The sequence below is a fragment of the Leopardus geoffroyi genome, chromosome E2 (genome assembly GCF_018350155.1).
Source record: "Leopardus geoffroyi isolate Oge1 chromosome E2, O.geoffroyi_Oge1_pat1.0, whole genome shotgun sequence".
Taxonomy (NCBI): domain Eukaryota; kingdom Metazoa; phylum Chordata; class Mammalia; order Carnivora; family Felidae; genus Leopardus; species Leopardus geoffroyi.
In genome coordinates this window covers 33,215,319-33,232,920 of record NC_059335.1, presented here as the reverse complement: position 1 = coordinate 33,232,920, position 17,602 = coordinate 33,215,319, and the positions used below count along the sequence as shown (strand labels likewise).

At 45.3% G+C, this 17,602-nt stretch overlaps 1 protein-coding gene and 1 long non-coding RNA gene across 2 annotated transcripts in view; both read left to right on the top strand.

The window, feature by feature from the left end:
- LOC123579179 overlaps positions 1–7,710 on the top strand; it is a 257,069-nt gene extending 249,359 nt beyond the window's left edge. The window contains exon 5 of the long non-coding RNA XR_006702669.1: positions 7,180–7,710. This is a non-coding gene — a long non-coding RNA (uncharacterized LOC123579179). The remainder of the gene's footprint in view (positions 1–7,179) is intronic.
- Positions 7,711–10,963: 3,253 nt separating this feature from the next.
- The window catches only part of CES5A (carboxylesterase 5A), a 31,464-nt gene continuing 24,825 nt past the window's right edge, over positions 10,964–17,602 (top strand). Inside the window, 5 exon segments of the mRNA XM_045442794.1 lie at positions 10,964–11,200; positions 12,322–12,526; positions 14,578–14,716; positions 16,069–16,202; positions 16,672–16,825. Coding sequence (XP_045298750.1) covers positions 11,098–11,200; positions 12,322–12,526; positions 14,578–14,716; positions 16,069–16,202; positions 16,672–16,825 — 735 coding nt within the window. The 5' untranslated portion in view covers positions 10,964–11,097.

The following is a 17,602-nucleotide window of genomic DNA, read 5'->3' as shown; positions in this document are numbered from 1 at the left end:
TGTGGACAGCTCAGAGCCTGGAGCCTGCTTCAGATTCTGTGTCTCTGTCTCTCTCTGCCCCTCCCCCGCTCATGCTCTGTCTCTTCTCTCTCTCTGTCTCAAAAATAAATAAACGTTAAAAAAAAAAAAGGATTGTTTTATTTTTCTGGTCGCCGTATTTTCTTTTTGCCACTAAAAAAAATGCTTCTGTTTGTCTTTGGTAAGATTTCTTATCTTGAAATCTCCTATATTGAATGCACTGAAAAACCACGGTCTTAACTTGTAGTGTTTAATCCGTTTTTATTAAAAGTGTTTACTAAAGTGGGTAGGCTGAAGTCTATCACTTGGCTGTTATTTCTTTCCACCAGTTCTTTTGTAGTTTCCCTTATTCCTCTTTTCCTATTTTCTTTTAGATTAATAGAGTACTTTCTGTGATTCTTTCTTTGGTCTTTGCTGTTGAATTTTTTAGCTACATAACATAAGGAATTTAATATAATATTATCCCTTTTACCCCCTCCTCTCATGCTTTGTTTTGTCATATATATTACTCCTGTGTGTCTTAGAGCTCTGTCATACATTTGCATTCTATTTGATTTATCATTTCCTTTCAGCCTGAAAAACATCCCATAAGATTGGTAGTAATGTTCCCACTTTCATTACTGACCTTAGTATTTTGAATCTTTTCTCTTTGTGTTTTGGTCTATCTAGAAAAAAGTGTTGTTGTTATTTTCCCCTAATTTTGTTAATCTTCCCAAAGAACCAGTTTTTGTTTCATTGATTCTTATTTTTCTACTCTTTTATCTGCACTCTAACATTTGTTGCTTCTTTCCTTCCACTTGCTTTGGAATTAGTCTGCTCTTCTGTATCTAGTCCCTTAAAGTGGAAGTTTAGATTAGTTTTTTAACATTTATTTATTTATTTTGAGAGAGAGAGAGAGAGAGAGAGAGAGAGAGAACGTGAGTGGAGGAGGGGCAGAGAGAGAGAAGGCCGGGTGGGGGGTGGGGGAGAATCCCAACAGCCCCATGCAGGGCTTGGCCTCATAACCATGAGATGATGAGCTTAGCCGAAATCAAGAGTCAGTTGCTCACCTGGCTGAGCCACCCAGGTGCTCCAGAAGTTTAGATTATTTATTCCAGATCTTCTTCTTTTTTCAACGTAGGCACTTAGAGCACTGCTTTCACAGCACCTCATAAATTGTGCTGTGATGTGCCTCTATCTCATTCATCTCAAAGTATTATTTTTTAAGTCACAAGTGTATACTTTCAGAGAACATCTCAAAGTATTTTTTAATTCCCTGGTGATTTTTTCTTTGACCTGTTGGTTGTTTGAGTGTCTTTCTTAGATTTCACATATTTGTGAATTGTCTGAATTTTCTGTTGTCATTGATTTCTGTTTTAATTCCATCGTGGTAGAAGATACTTTGTATGATTTCAAACTTTTAAAAATTTATTGAGACTTGTTTTGTGGTCTAACATATGGTATACTTTGGAGAATGTTCTATGTGCACTGGAGCAGAATGTGTATTCTGCTGTTGTTGGATAGAGCATGCTATGTGTGTCTGTTAGGTCTAGTTGGTGTTGGTTTGCAAACTGGCTCCTGTACATGGAAGGCAAGGAAAAGACCAAAGAAAGAGGCAGAGCACTCCAGATTGGTGGCAGGTTTAATAAGCAAGGGAACTTACTTTTCAGTATTGTCTTGGGTGGCAACAACATGAGTAGATCTTGGCATCCCCTCACCAGAATCTTACAAGTTTATATGTAGATCTTCTTAACTGGATTCAGTCATGTATACCATCCAGATGGTCTCCACAATGTCTTACTCTGTCAAGGTTCTGTCCTTCAAAATGGCACCCACTGTGGGAACGGTGGGCAGAGTGTATATTTCAAGGACAGGGGAGGGGGTGACGAACCTCCAATTGCCCAGGTCCAGTTCCAAGGTTAACTGGTGGTCACATCCTCTCAATGACCTCCTCTAGCATTCCATACCTTGGGACAGGCTCTTACACTCTTACACACCCCCCACTTCCTCAGTGTGCCTTGAGATGTCAACAAAGGATTTCACTTGCATGTAGGCTGTTGGTTTGGTGGCTATCTGGCTATATGGGAGGCAGATACCACAACAACAATAGAGGCATATGCAAGAGAAAACACAAATCAAGATAATTACCAAAATAAGTGCCTTTTTTTTTTTTCTCCAAGAGCCCAACCACTGATTTATTTAAGTCCCCTAGACTGGGGGTTGATCACTCAGGGCATTTCACTTGTGTCCTCGTGTGATTTAATAAAGATGATACATTAGCAGCCTCATCAGGTATGGACACACAACATTCTATTTGGATAACAGTACAGGTGCCTCCTTGGGAGACAATAATAAGGTCCAAGGCCATCCTATCTTGGAGGACAACTTTTCTTATTATAGACATTTCAGTGTTCAGTAAAGAAATGTTTAGTTGGCTATCATTTAAGGCTTGTTGGATGAATTTAGTAAGGGCTTTTCCGTGTGTTATAATGTCTTCCAGGCCAATGGAGAAAAAAAGATGGTGGCCAAATGATCGTGCCAGTGGAAAACAGAACTTGCCCACCTGGCCTTGAGGAGTGTGGGGTTGACAGCTTTGGGAACTTAGCCTGGCTGTATATACCGTACATGTTGACTGAGAGAGACAGCACTGTCAGGCATGAAGAGATGGACTGGGGGCAGGATATGCCAGATCAGGACTACCACCCTCTCCCCTTTCAATGGTGCGTGTTCTATTGCAGGCCTAGTACTTTTCAACAGATCTGGCTTGCATCAGGAGAATAGGATCCCAGTGGAGACTGAGTAGTTCCCCCTCACCTAGGGGGTGAAGTAACTTGTCCATCCCAATGGGACGTCTTATTGCAAGTTCTAGTGATGATACCTTTCTCTGGCGTGATGGGACTTGGTGTTCTTAGCAGCATATAACACATTGATCCATGGTGAGAGCCAAGGCAATGGCTGCCCACATAGCTTCCATACCTTTACAGTGTTGGGTGTCTGAGCAGGAGTCCCTAGTGTGGCGTATGGGACAACAAGCCCTACTGGTTGATCGCTTAAATGTATTAAAGCCTGGGACAGTACTTTAGTCCATCTGACCAATGTGTTTTACCTGTTAGTAATTTAACTTGCATCTTTAATGTTCCATTCTTTCTATCAACCCTGCTGCTTGCAGGTGATAGGGGGGAATGAAACCTCCATTCAATGGCATATTCTTTTGTCCAGTCTTATATATCACGACCTTTGAAATGTGATCCCCAATCACTGTCTAGTTGACAAGGGTATTTATATATGGTATTCAGCTGGCCCAAGTCCTGAGTGACATGAAAGGGTGCCGGCTTTGAGTGGGGTCTGGAGAGGAAGTGGCACCATGGACCAATCATCCCAGCTATTGAATGATAGGACCTGGCAGGCCTTAGGATATTGGAGATGTTGGGGATGGGAAAAGATGCAGTGTAGAGTTTATGGAAAACTCTAGTGGGAGACTCATGATATAGGTCCCTGGAATTCTGGAGTAAGTCCTTGCTAACTGCAGCAGAGAATTATATGCCCTTTGAGAAGCATCTATTGGAGTCTTACTGACTGGGTCCTGGTTGAGAAGAAAGACTAGATCATGGGCATCAAATGACCATGCATCTGGAATTTCCCATGATGAGGTGGGTCCTGGCTACAAATTCCTTTAGAGAAGGATTGAGGGAATGAATATATATATATAAATATATATATATATATATATATATATATATATATATATACACACACACATATATATATACACATATATATATACACACACATATATATATACACATATATATACACACACACACATATATATATGTATAAATATATATATATATATATATATATATATATATATTTGTACTGGCATTACACAGTTCTTCTTTAAGAAGACCCAGAATCCTTTAATCAATGGATTCAGTAAGTTTGAGAGGTGGTTTATTTATTTAAATTTTTTTCTCAACGTTTATTTAAAAAAATTTTTTTTAAATATTTATTTTTGAGAGAGGGAGAGAAACAGAATGTGAGCAAGGGAGGGGCAGAGAGATAGAGGGAGACACAGAATCCGAAGCAGGCTCCAGGCTCTGAGCTGTCAGCACAGAGCCCAATGCGGGGCTTGAACTCAACAAACTGTGACATCATGACCTGAGTGGAAGTCGGATGCTTAACCAACTGAGCCACCCAGGCGCCCCAACGTTTATTTATTTTTGAGAGAGAGAGAGAGGGAGCGAGAGAACGTGCGCAAGCAGGGGAGGGGCAGAAAGAGAAGGAGACACAGAATCCGAAGCAGGCTCCAGGCTCCGAGCTGTCAGCAAAGAGCCTGACACAGGGCTCAAACCCATGAACCCTGAGATCATGACCTGAGCCAGTTAGATGCTTAGCTGAGCCACCCAGAGAAGTGGTTTAGATCTGGAAACATCTGGTAAGGCATTGTGATCTTTCACTGTTATGGCTGGCATGCAACTTCTGCTCACCAGCTCTTGGCTTTTTCTGGTTTTACAACTGAAGCAACATTCAAGTTGGCTGCCTACTTATTTCTAGGAATACCATGGTCTATTAATCACTGTCATAGATCTCAGTGGGACAAGGCACCCTGGTTGCCACTGCCTTTGCTGTCCATTGAGGTAGCTATTTCCACGTTATCTCTGGTGGTTAAGTAGCACTACCTGGCTTCTGCTATTCCAGATTCACTCACATTGACTGAATCGGAACGAAGCCTATTTTCGTGGTAGCATTGCCTACTGTCAACCTTTACTTACCAAGAACTGTCACCATTGGGCTTCTCAAAGGTATAGGTGCCCTCTACACTGGTACATTCCTCACTACCCTAGTGAAGAGAGTCCCTGGGCACTCTTAGTAAATATCACCAGGTGGTGAGTTCCCTCATTCTAGGAAATAAATTTATTCTAATAGACCCATATCCCGAACCTTCTGATCATGGCAATTCTAGCATTTCCATCTCATTTTTTTGTAGGCTATCATCGTGTTCAAGCTTCAAGAAGCCATTCCTGCAGCATATTAGACCAGCTCGAGACATTCTTTCAGGACAATAAATCCTGAGTCCTGAGAATGTGCTCTTGTGTTAAATTCTCTCCTATCCAGTCTTATCTTCTGCTCCACCCTTCAGGTCCACCACCCTCAGGATTCACTCCCATGCATGTTTTTCTCAGTTTTTACCAGGACATATTGGCCATGTTACACAATTAATTCAGTGAGAAAGCCATTTCCTCCCAGAGAAGGGGCTACATTCCCTTGTTCAAGCTCTGCTGAAACCTGGCTTTCATGACTGGCCAGGGGCAATGCATGAAATCAGGTGATCTTGAAGTAGAAAAGCATTTTCATATGAAACACACATCACAAATCAAGTCTGTCCTCCTCTAGTAAGAAGGAGAGGTTGGTTTCTGCTCGTTTGGAGAGTTTAGGAGAATCTGGATGTTCATGGCTCTCAAACACATCCATCCACATGTCTCCACCCCAGGTCTTGGTGTCCTAATCATTTTACCTGGGCCCTGGCTTTAATATAAGAGATCTTCCACAGCTATGCGTTGAACCTTCTTTGTAGCTCTCTCACTCTTATGTTGAAATCTTGGGCCTCACAGCATGGCCTAACTGTGGTTCAAGGAGATAAGATTATCTTTAAAAGCTGCCAGGAAGCCTACCAATTTTCACTCTGTATTGATAGCAGATTGACCAGAGCCTGTCTTTTTTTTTTTTTCTTCAGAGTTTCCAAGGCAGTTAATGAAATCCACCACAAACACCACAACCCTTGTAATTAGCATCACCTCTATACCTTAGAGATGCTAGGGTTAAGGCATACATCAATGGTCCCCTCCAGCTGGACCGCATCCCAACCCATCCCTGAGAGTCTTTATGACATGATGCTGTCTGAATGGTGAGGGATCCACTCACATATTCCCACTGATAATCTACTTCCTAGGTCTCCTTCTGGTGCCCACTGACTTAGTTTTGTTCCCTGAGAGCAGAGCTTGGGGCTGGGAGAAGAGAGAGAAAAGACAAGAAAGGATGTATTACTGAGACTGCTGCTGTGAGCAATGAGAACTCAATTTTTCTGGAACCCTCTGCCTCCTGAGCAGCACACAGAATGCCTTCAGAGGCTGGAGTGTGTATCTCCCAGGCCTCGTTCTCCCTTCCTTGAGAGTGTTACTCCTGGGTTATTCTAGTTCCAATCTCACTTAGACAAAGTCAGAGGGGGTATTTGTGACAAGGGAGAAGGCCCTGGGGCAGAAAATAGAAAGTCACATGGCCCACCCGTGCTTCAAGTGGTGTGCAGTCAGTGCAAGGTGAGACTGAGCCTGCACAGAACTGTCCACTGCAGCTGTGACTTAAAGCAGAAGTGGCCTGAGGTTATGTGACCAGGAGACAAGTGATATTGGCATCATCATCCTCAGCCTCATCATCATTTGTGGCTAAACAGCCACAGAACGAGGACGGATCATTGTAAATCATATAATAGAAACATTGACAAAGCACACAGGAGGAAAGGAGAAAACGGTTGTAGCACTTGAGAATAAGGGGCTCTGCATGGAGGAGACGGTGTTCCTGTGGGAGCTTGAAAGACAAATAGGATTTTGCCAGGTGAAGAAGTCAAGGCAAAACATTCCAGGAGAGGAAAGTGTAATTAACAAAGGATGGTTGCCAATGGGGTGCAGTGATGGGACCCACAGTGATGGGAATAAATGATGGTAGTATGATGATGAGGTTGTAGGGATGGGGTGAGGTGATGGGGGTGCAGGGATGGGGTAAAGTGATGAGGCTATAGGGATGGGGGTGAGGTGATGGAAGCACAGTTATGGGGGTGCAGCAATGGGGTGCAGTGAGGCATCCATCTAGAATGGCAGGATGAAGCCAGATGGGAAAGGATTTGAACATCCTGTTGAAGCATTTGCATTGAGCAGCAATGTGAAGTGGGATTGAAGAAAGGCTGTGGGAAGGAAGCCCCAGGGTACCCAGCTCTGGGCCCATGTTGGGTGACAGGGGGATTGCCCCCTGTGACCCGAGTCCATCCCAGAGCACCCTCCCTTTGTTTTGTCCACCTGCAGTCCAGTCTGCACCCGAGGCCATTGGTAGCAGGGTCGATTAGCATATGTTTTAAGCCAAAGCTGAGCCTCACACTGAGGTCCTCTCTCATTCCGGTTTCTCCCACAGGGTTTCAGCAGAGCAGTCTGGGAGGACAGAGAGAGCCCATCAAACGTCTGTGTCTCAGGGGCCATCCAGGCCACTGGTCTGTACTACTGATGGGAACATCAAGGTCCAAGGAGGTGACGTCAGGGGGTTACTCAGCTTCCTAGAAGATTAAATGATTTTTAACAGCCCAAGAACTGCAGGAGTCAGTCATACTCCCTGACCTTCATTCCTCCTTCTTTCTCTTCTCTAAATGGCTAAGCCTGCAGTTTGGAAGCAGGAAGTCTGGGCTCAAGTCCCAGCTGTGCTGGCTTCTCAGCCTTGTGATATTTCGCAATTCCTTCTACCTTGCAGAGCCTCAGTTTTCTCATCTGCAAAGTGGGAATAATGGCATTAAATAAGGTAAGGGTTGCAAAACGTTTGCCCAGGTTCTGATAGCCTAGAAAGCATTCCGTAAATGAAAACTAGCATCATTATTACAGGCCGTATTAGTTTCCCAGAGCGCAGGCCCTGTCCATTAGCGGGCGCCTGAGATAATCAGAGGTGGCACCTTGACAGAAGAGCAAATATAGGATACGCAGTTAGGAAGTCATGCCCTCCATAGTTCTCTTTCAGCGCTGGATTTGTAGAAAAGATAGCATCAGTTTGCCCACAGTGTGTTTCTTTTTTTAATCTTTTTTTCAGTTTATGTATTTATTTTGAGAGACAGAACATGAGCCGGGCAGGGAACAGAGAGAGGGAGAGAGAATCCCAAGCAGGCTCCACACTGACAGATGGAGCCCGATGCGGGGCTTGATCTCACTAACCATGAGATCATGATCTGAGCCTAAGTCAAGAGTCAGACCCTCAACTAACTCAATCAACTGAGCCGCCCAGGCACCCCGCAACCTGTTTCTTATATATAACACTTACTAGTTTTTCTTTCTAACAAAGAGAGAACACCTCATCCCTCGTGGTTAATGGTACATATTTACATTGAGCTCTCTCTGGTAAATTCAGTCCTATTCAATAATTTAAACAATCTCTTTAAGTAACATAAGCTTTTTCAAATAAATGCATGACCTCAGATTTGCTTCCCATCCTCCCCGCTCCCCTCCAAGATGGCATCTGGATGCATGAATTGGGGGAAGCTTATGTGACCACACAAATAGAAGCATGGAGGGAGCCTGGCCCTACTTGCAATAGTCCTAGCATTATTGGGCTGTCCACAGCAACTTCCCTGTGCACCAGATTCCTGGGAAGATGATTAATTCTAACATGGCAAGCTTGTGGTCTATCCTGTTGTCTTGGTCAAAGCCCATGGATCCTCAATGACTCAGTGCCCCACCTCAGTTCTGACCAGCTCTCAGCACTGTGCTCCACCTAGGTCAGGCTGTGGTTCACTTTGTCCTCAAGCCCAGGAAGCACCTCTGTGGGTCCCCTGATCTCCTTCTTATCCAGCTCCCAACCATATTCCAAGTACCTCTGAGTTCCCTTCAAGGCCATGTTTGGGGCCCTTCCAAGGACTAACTGATCCAGGATAAGCAGGAGCATCACCTGAGGTCTCTCTTTGCCCAACCTCTTCTACTCGGTTTTGGCTGCCACAGTCTGGCTTAAGGATTTGGGGCACCTCCGTGGCAGTCTTCTCCTGGAGAAACAAGTCTGCCTTCAACTTCCCTGTCTAGCACATCTCCCGCTTTTGGACTTAAGTCTAAGAGGGGCTCAGGGCACCTGGTATCGCTCCCTGTTTTCCCTACCACTGTTCCGTTCTCTTTCCCAAGATCCATGGTGCAGGAGGGGCAGATTCTCCACTCTGTCTTTTTGGGGTCCTCTACACGATACCCTACAGCTTTACTATAATGGTTACCAGAAGTGGGGGGATGATTTTGCAGTATAGAAATGCAAAATATACTGATTTACTCCTTTCAAAACACTATTTCCATTGCATTAGCTATATACAAATTTCTTGATAATAAATCATTTTTTAAGTCATTTTAAAGAAAACTTCTGAGTGAATCGATAGTCAAGTTAGTAGTGGGAATGGTACCAACTGTGAAGTTACAAGGCCAACGGCTAAGTTGAGGGAAACACCAGGACCCACGGAAGAAGCTGTGATGGATACATAAATGGAAAAGACCTTTTGTCTAGGAGGAAGGCAATCCTATTCGCAGGTAATTAGGAAGCAAGAGGGACGAGAAAAGCAATGTTCTAAGGAGTTCAGGAGAATCTAGGAAAGGTTCTTGAAAGAGGTGGGTGTTGAATTGAGCTTTAAAGGGTAAGAAGCTAGAGAAAAAGGCATCAGCATGTGTGTGTGTGTGTGTGTGTGTGTGTGTGTGTGTGTGTGTGTCTTAATAAGCTAGGGTTAGATTCCAGTCTAGCAAATACCACTGACGACCTACTCTATGGCCTGGAGCAAGCTAAGGGCTTTGATGCCTAAAACACTGTAAGTACCTGAACCTAGCAGCAACCAGCATGTCTATACATAGGATTTTGGTATGCTTAATGTTGAGCCTAAACCAGTAAACTCTGCAGGCACATCAGAAACATTTTAGAAATTCCCACCCCATCCCCCATTCATCTCCCAGGATTTGTGATCACTTCAAAGGTGGGCAGTTTGAATATCCAGTCGTCTGGTACAGGCAGTCTCTTTCTTCCTTACTCCTCAACAGCACATGTAGGGCCTGTTCACTGGATTTCAGGGGCAATTTGAGGGATTTTCAAGATTTATTTGAACCATAAGTGATTTTTGCTGAATTAAGAATCAAACCTTCAGAAAGGACTGCGCTCAAGTCCTGTTTCTGTAATTCCTGGTGCTGTCATAGGCGTATCCAAAATGGAGCTGGAATTGAGGTGAAAGATATTATTTGCTGGAAGGCTTCTATTCTGCAGAGGTTTACAGAGCACCTGCCTTTAGCCAAATGCATCAGGCAGCCCCTTGCTCTGAGCTCGAGGAAGCCTTTCCTTGCCTATTATGCAGAGTTCTGTATCCAGCAGGCTCCTAATATTGTGACAATCCTGCGTTTCTCAGGAGGTGACCACTCTGGGAAACCTGTGCATTAGGTTGATGCTTCCCAAACCCACTATGGATATTGTCCTGCCCCCATATCTCCAGGGGGAGTGGAGCAGAAGGACACAACATCAACAAGTACCCCAGATAATTCTGATTCTACCCATCCAGCCCCAAGCATTTGGAAAACACCATCCCAGGCCCTTTACCCTGAGGACAGCGTGGACCCTGTTGGGAGCAGGATGGTGATGCTCCTGGGTCCTGAGCCGGATCTTCTATGACCCACCAGCAGTGCAGCGAGAACCCAGAATGCTAAGGACATGCTCCAACAGAACCACGTATGGTAACTTCACCTCTTTGGGCTTGTCTCCTCATATTTACACAGGGGTGCTGGGTCTAGATCAGAATTGGAGCCAGTAGAAATACTGCATTGTGTTCATATCATGACTTTTAAAAAGTGAGGCTGCATATAAAAATTGAGAGAGATCACAGACTTCTGGTTTGGTGTACCTACATTGTCATAAGCCAAATGTTTACTGGCGTTGAGAAGCCATTGCCCCTTTAAGACAGGGCATGTGCTATCCAGTTTTCCACAGTCCCCACTGCTTCCAATTGATCTCTCTTGGCCAGCTTCATTCACTGCTTGTTTGCTGCCTTCCTGACCTTTGCAGGCACCAGAGCTGAGGTCTTTGACTTACCTGATCCCAAATGTTTTTTCTATTTGTATCATCCCATGAGCCCAGAACCTACCACATTATCCTTCACCAGCTCACTAGTTAATCATCAGCTTCTCCTTATATAAATCAGAACAGGAAAGTCTTGCTTGGCCAATTCCTCTGCAGATCTTGGTCTGATGCCTTTCTCCACCAACCCTGCATCCTGTGTCTGCCTGCTCAACATTTGTTGAGCCCTTTCTTTCTTTGACTGAAGCTCTCTGAGGCCAGCGGAGGCCGTGGATGTGCGAGGAGTTCAGGCGGTCCAGCCGGATGAGTGGGATGTGGGTGCACCCAGGCCAGACCCTGATCTGGGTTCTGTGGGTCCTTGCAGCTGTCATTAAGGGTAAGACACCCAGTGGGAGAGGAGGGCCCTCAGAAGATAGGGTAGGGGGATTTCCTTATCTTGGATGTTTTTTTCTACTAGTGCAAACAAACTTATTTCTCAGAGGTCTCATGGTGCATGGAAAGCCATGTAGTAACCTCGGGGCACTTGACCAATGTCCTGGTGTCACTGAAAGCCCCCCAACAGAGTGTCCTTTGTGGGTGTGGGTATTGCACAGAAGATCCAGGTCCTATCCTTGGGTGCTCATACCTTGTCGAGGCTTGCAGAGCCCTCTGTCCTGGGTACTGGGGAGGGGCAAAGGATAGAGCCCATGCTTTGTGGTACTGGCTGCCCAGATAGGACTTTCACTGTCACAGTAGCAGTGCAGGTAGCACCAAGACACCTGAGTCCTGCCAAGCAAGTAGCTGGGCAGTGAACTTCTCAATGCTCTATATTCTATGTGGAAACCAAGAAGCTTGCACTCTCGGTTTCCCAAAATGTCCTCCTCATATCCTGGAGGTGGATGAGCTGATGTCAGGTGGCATCTGTATGAGAACTTTTTATTTTCATTGACATCTACTTATTTTCATGCGTATTCAAAAGCGTATACTTAACTCATCAGAAGCACAGTTCCGTAGACGTTAATGCTTAGGAATCCTCTAGGTAAGATTTTCTAAGTTTATTAAAACTTAATTTTAAGAAAAATTAAAAAGCTAGTAGTCAGACAGGGGATGCACAGACATGCCAGCAAATGTGATGGTGAGTATGAAAATGACCAGCATGTGGGGACTCTGGGTTAGATGACTTTGTGGGATCCTAGGATCTGCAGCCCTGGCATGTATCAGTTCCAGAGTAAGAGAAGTCTGTGCTGCAGAAGGGAGAGGCTACTTGTGCCCTAAGGTGACCGGAAACTTTTGTGGGTCGGTGCTATACTCCTAGTAGAAACTAAGTCGGTGTTATTATGCAGGTGGCAATCGTGAAGGAAGCAGTGGACCTGGGTTCATTGACGGGGAGTCTAGATACTTCCTGTTGCACCACATCTGGGCCAACAAAGAGTGCCCCCACTGAGGGGAGCTCCTAGTTGAGCTTATTCTGGTTCTCTACCCGGCCAGCATCTGATTCCTCCCTGTGTGTCCCCTCAGGGCCAGCTGCTGATGCACCAGTGAGGAGCACCAGGCTGGGATGGGTCCGGGGAAAGCAAACCACTGTACTGGGAAGCACCGTGCCTGTGAACATGTTCCTCGGGATCCCCTATGCTGCACCTCCTGTAGGGCCCCTGCGATTTAAGCAACCAAAGCCTGCTCTGCCCTGGAATGACTTCCGAAATGCCACATCCTACCCTAAATTGTAAGAGCAGGCTCGGTCCCATGGGTGGAATGTGAACTGGGAATGGGGACAGAGCACTGAGGGGGAATAAAGGTCATGCAGCCCCCCTGGGAAAGGTGGGGAACAAGGAGGAGGAGGAGGGGACGGAGGAGGACGAGGAGGATGAGGAGGAGGGTGGGTACGGGAGTAGACAAGACCTTCGGTAATCTCATGGCTCCCCAGCTGGCTGACCAGCAGAATCAGTGGTGGTGGTGTTCAGAGCATGCAGATTTCTTGGGCTCCCTTCTTGAACTTCCTAAATTGGAATCTCCAGAGCTGGGCCCAAAAAACTAGAGTCACTGAAAGGTCTCTAGGGATTTGTGGACCAATCTGGTTTGGGAACCACTACGACGGACTTACTGAGTCTTTGTCCGGGTGATTCCATGTCACCTCTCACCCAGGCTGAGGGCTTTAGGGTGAAGAACCACCTTGCAAGAGATTTCAGCTCTAGCACTCTGTGCCCAGCGCAGGGAAATCCATAGACACCTATGGAATACGTGAGTGTGTTCTGGGCCGGGAGCTCCCAGTCACTGCAAATTTTCAAGCTGAGTGAGGTGGGTGAATCCCGAGAACTTGAGCATAGGTTGAGATGGGAGACTTGAAAATCCTCAAGAATCTTCTGACACTCAGATTTTGTGAAGTCCTCACATTGGGCCACGCTGGTTCCTTGCCTGGGCGGTCCCAGGCAGAAGGAGTACCCTGGTTTTAGGAAGTGCCCTAAGCCACAAAGGAGACCCCATGTGGCCCAGGGACTGAGGACACTAAGCTGAAACTCATCTGTTCATCCATTCAGTTATTTATTCAACTAATATCCATTAAGAGCCAGCTCAGTAACTTCCTCTCCATTAGGCTCTGGCAGATACCACCGTGGGCTGGTCACAGCTTCCCTGAAGGAACTTGGGGGCTGGTGAGGGTGGCAGGGGTGGAAATAACAGCAATAATTAAAATATAGAGTGACAAGGGCAACCTTAGGGGATCAGAAAAGGGTGCTGAGAAGGAACCACCTAGCCTCACCTTGTGGGGAGGTCAGGGATGGCTGTGTTGAAAGCAGCAAGGGCATGATTTCTGATAAACAACATACGAAAGGGCAAAAAGGCATAAGCACTTGTCTGGGGGTAAATTTGCAGTGATGGTTTCCCACCGCCTAATCTGTACACTATTTTATTAAAAAAACAATTAACATTCATGGAGCACTGAAGTATAGTAGAAATCACATATGTAGACTCCTTCAATTTTATTGCATAGCAAGCAGGCTCAGTGCTAGGGACTATGAAGTACTGAGGTGACCAAAACAGAGTCCTAAGCTTTAAGCTGCTCCCGTTTGAGTGGGAAAGCTGGTAACACCCATATACAAGCCCAGGAGAACTTCTAGGAAAGAACACAACATGTACAGCGGTCTCTAAAGAAGAGCTGTGGTCTAACTGGAGAAATCTCAGAAGGCTTCTTGAAGGAGGTGGCACTTGCACTGAATCTGAAAGAAAGGAAAGAACACGAGCAAACAAACATGAGGAGAGAACAGTCTGGGCATAGGGACCAGCTTGAGCAAAGGTTTGAATGCAGGAATCTCCGTGTACATATACCTCTATTGGTCCCTGGTAGAAAAGCCTAGAGATGTCCTTTTGTTCCTCTGGGTGCAGAAAAGGGAGCTACTAGAGCAATACCTTTGATTTGCAACCCAGGGTCTTGCCCTCTAGTTTGGGGAATTGTTGAGTCATCTTGAATCTCTATGTGTGTGTCTGGGGTTATGGTAGTGGGTGTAGGCATGGGTGGGTACTGGAGGTTAATGGCACAATTATTCTGCACAACATACTTTCCTACCCCCAAACCAGATCAAAGAGAATCATAGTTTGTTTCTTTGTCTGTGCCACTATGGCGGGGGCCGGGGAGACGATTAGACTCTGTACCAATAGCTCCCATATGCCTCTTCTGCTCAGACATAGGACACCAGGCCTCCCTGCCGTCACGGGACCTGGCCCCTCCCAGGCAAGTGTGCTGACAGCAACTCTGACGATTTTTCCTTTTTTTCCTCCAAGATGCTTCCAGGACTTAGAGTGGCTGGTCTCCTATCAACACGTTCTCAAATTGCGTTACCCCAAATTGGAAACGTCCGAAGACTGCCTGTACCTTAACATCTATGCGCCAGCCCATGCGGACAATGGCTCCAACCTCCCTGTAAGGCTGCCTGCCATGCGGGGGGCTCCAGCTAGCAGGTTCTTGGCCAGGGACCCAGGAGGAGTGGCTGGGTGTCTAGAATCCAACCTACCCCCTGTTGGGTAAAAGAGAAATGTAATCACTTGCACATCAATAATTTTCTTAAAAAGTCATTTAATGACAGATTCCCTCTATCTTCCTTTCTGATTGCTTCTTTATTGGCAGCAACTTGACCTTCAATATTTATTTTGTTTTGTTTTTCCCCTCTGTTGAGTATTTAATGGTCTGTAAACATTTAGAAAGACTGCTTACAAGGACTCTGTTTGGGAAATCCTTTAAAGAGGATATACACCTTCCAATTTTTCTGTTTGCAACGAGGACAGGTAATAATACTAAGTATTTCATTTAGGAATGTAAAGTATCTCTGTATAAGTGAGTAGGAAAGCCATCATCTCTCCCCCATGCCACCGCAATGAGAGACTCACTCTATTGGATCATAACAACAACATATATTGAGCAATTGACTGTGTGCCAGGCACAGTACATTATCTCATTTAACCCCCACAGTAATCATGGGTAAAGATTACTGGACCCATAGTACAGATTAAGAAGATGAGGCACAGGGATGGCATAAATGCCTTGTACACACAGTGAGTAGAAATTCCTGTGTCAAAGCCAGTGCTTTGTCTGGTTCTCCCTTATCCCCCATGGCTGGCCCAAGACTTGTAGTCCCTAATATGACCTTAAAAAAGAGAATGAAAAAGATATATTTGTAAGTATATGAATCATGATAGTACCATGTGAATGTTTTATGTTGCCCAGTCCCAATTTTTCTAATTGATATAGTAAAGTTTTCACACTTCTCTTCCCTTTTTTTTTTTCTCTCCTCACTTCGCTTCTCTCTGTAGGTAGTGGAAAGAGTAAAGTTAAAACAGTTTAAGCGGATTTTGCTCTCCACAGGGCTTACAATGATTTCTGTCTTTGTGTGGGTCACAAGTTCAGTGATATTTGGTTAATACTTTCTGAGCACTTGAAATTGTTCTAAGAACTTAAATGCAGAATCTTGTTGAAATCTCATGATAGCCCATAAAATGAGATACTTTTATTCTTCACATCTTATAGATGAGAAAAATGAGCCTCAGAGAGGTTAAGTAATCTGCCCAGCATCACACAGTTTGTCAGTGGCAGAGCTGGGAATCAAACTCAGGCCTCCATGCTCACCCCTTGGCCTTCTTCAAAAGACATAATCTCTCATGCTTTTAGAAAGGAAAGTGAGACACCTATATTTCCCTAAAGAAGGAAGGTCCCAAATGTATAGGGAGGGGGTGTGAATGCCTGGCAGGCCAACTGGAGAGTTCCTCTCCCTTCTACAGGTCATGGTGTGGTTCCCCGGGGGTGCCTTCAAGGTTGGCTCAGCCTCCTTCTTTGATGGGTCCGCCCTGGCTGCCTACGAGGACGTGCTGATCGTGACTACACAGTACCGGCTAGGAATATTTGGTTTTTTCAAGTAAGTGTCCCTGAGAGCTTGACACCCCAGGGCCCTGAGGCACAGCTGTATGGCAGCCATAGGGGATTCAGTGCCCATCTGCGTAAGGAAGAATGAGCCTTCAGTGACACTGAATAACTGTGACCCGAATTAGTGAGGTAATCTTTGCAGCTATAACAGATAAACTCCCAAGTCTTGGTGGCTTAAAACAATAAAAATCTCTTTCTCACTCAAGTAAGGTCCAACTGAGTGATCCTGACTGACAGACATCTTTTCACATGGCCAGTCAAGGACCTGGCTCCTTCCCGTCTTGTGACTCTGCCCTCCTTTCGGGGCCTAGACCCTCTGCATCTGGCCAGCAGATGGATGAACAGCAGGGAAGATCCTGCAAAGGAGTGGCCACCCACCCACAGCCTCCACCTTGAACTCCTTGAGCGGCAGGAAGCAGATTGCAGCCCACTGAGTATTCTCACCCTACTTCTTGCCCCAGCACAGGGGATGAGCATGCCCGGGGGAACTGGGCCTTCCTGGACCAGGTGGCCGCCCTAACCTGGGTCCAGGACAACATCAAGTTCTTCGGCGGTGACCCACGCTCCGTGACCATCTTCGGAGAGTCAGCGGGAGCCATCAGTGTTTCCAACCTCGTGAGTTCTTCTCTTTGGGATTTGAACAGACCTTGGTGGGGGAGGTTACAAAAATGAGGACCGTGAATCACTTATAGCTGACTGGTGCTTTCCTGTGAAACAAACACTTTTATTTATTTATTTATTTATTTATTTATTTATTTATTTATTTATTTTTTTTATTATATGAAATTTATTGTCAGATTGGCTTCCATACAACACCCAGTGCTCATCCCAAAAGGTGCCCTCCTCAATACCCATCACCCACCCTCCCCTCCCTCCCACCCCCCCATCAACCCTCAGTTTGTTCTCAGTTTTTAAGAGTCTCTTATGCTTTGGCTCTCTCCCACTCTAACCTCTTTTTTTTTTTTTTCCTTTTTTTTTTTTTTTTTTCTTTTTTCCTCCCCCTCCCCCATGGGTTCCTGTTAAGTTTCTCAGGATCCACATAAGAGTGAAACCATATGGTATCTGTCTTTCTCTGTATGGCTTATTTCACTTAGCATCACACTCTCCAGTTCCATCCACGTTGCTACAAAAGGCCATATTTCATTTTTTCTCATTGCCACGTAGTATTCCATTGTGTATATAAACCACAATTTCTTTATCCATTCATCAATTGATGGACATTTAGGCTCTTTCCATAATTTGGCTATTGTTGAGAGTGCTGCTATGAACATTGGGGTACAAGTGCCCCTATGCATCAGTACTCCTGTATCCCTTGGGTAAATTCCTAGAAGTGCTATTGCTGGGTCATAGGGTAGGTCTATTTTTAATTTTCTGAGGAACCTCCACACTGCT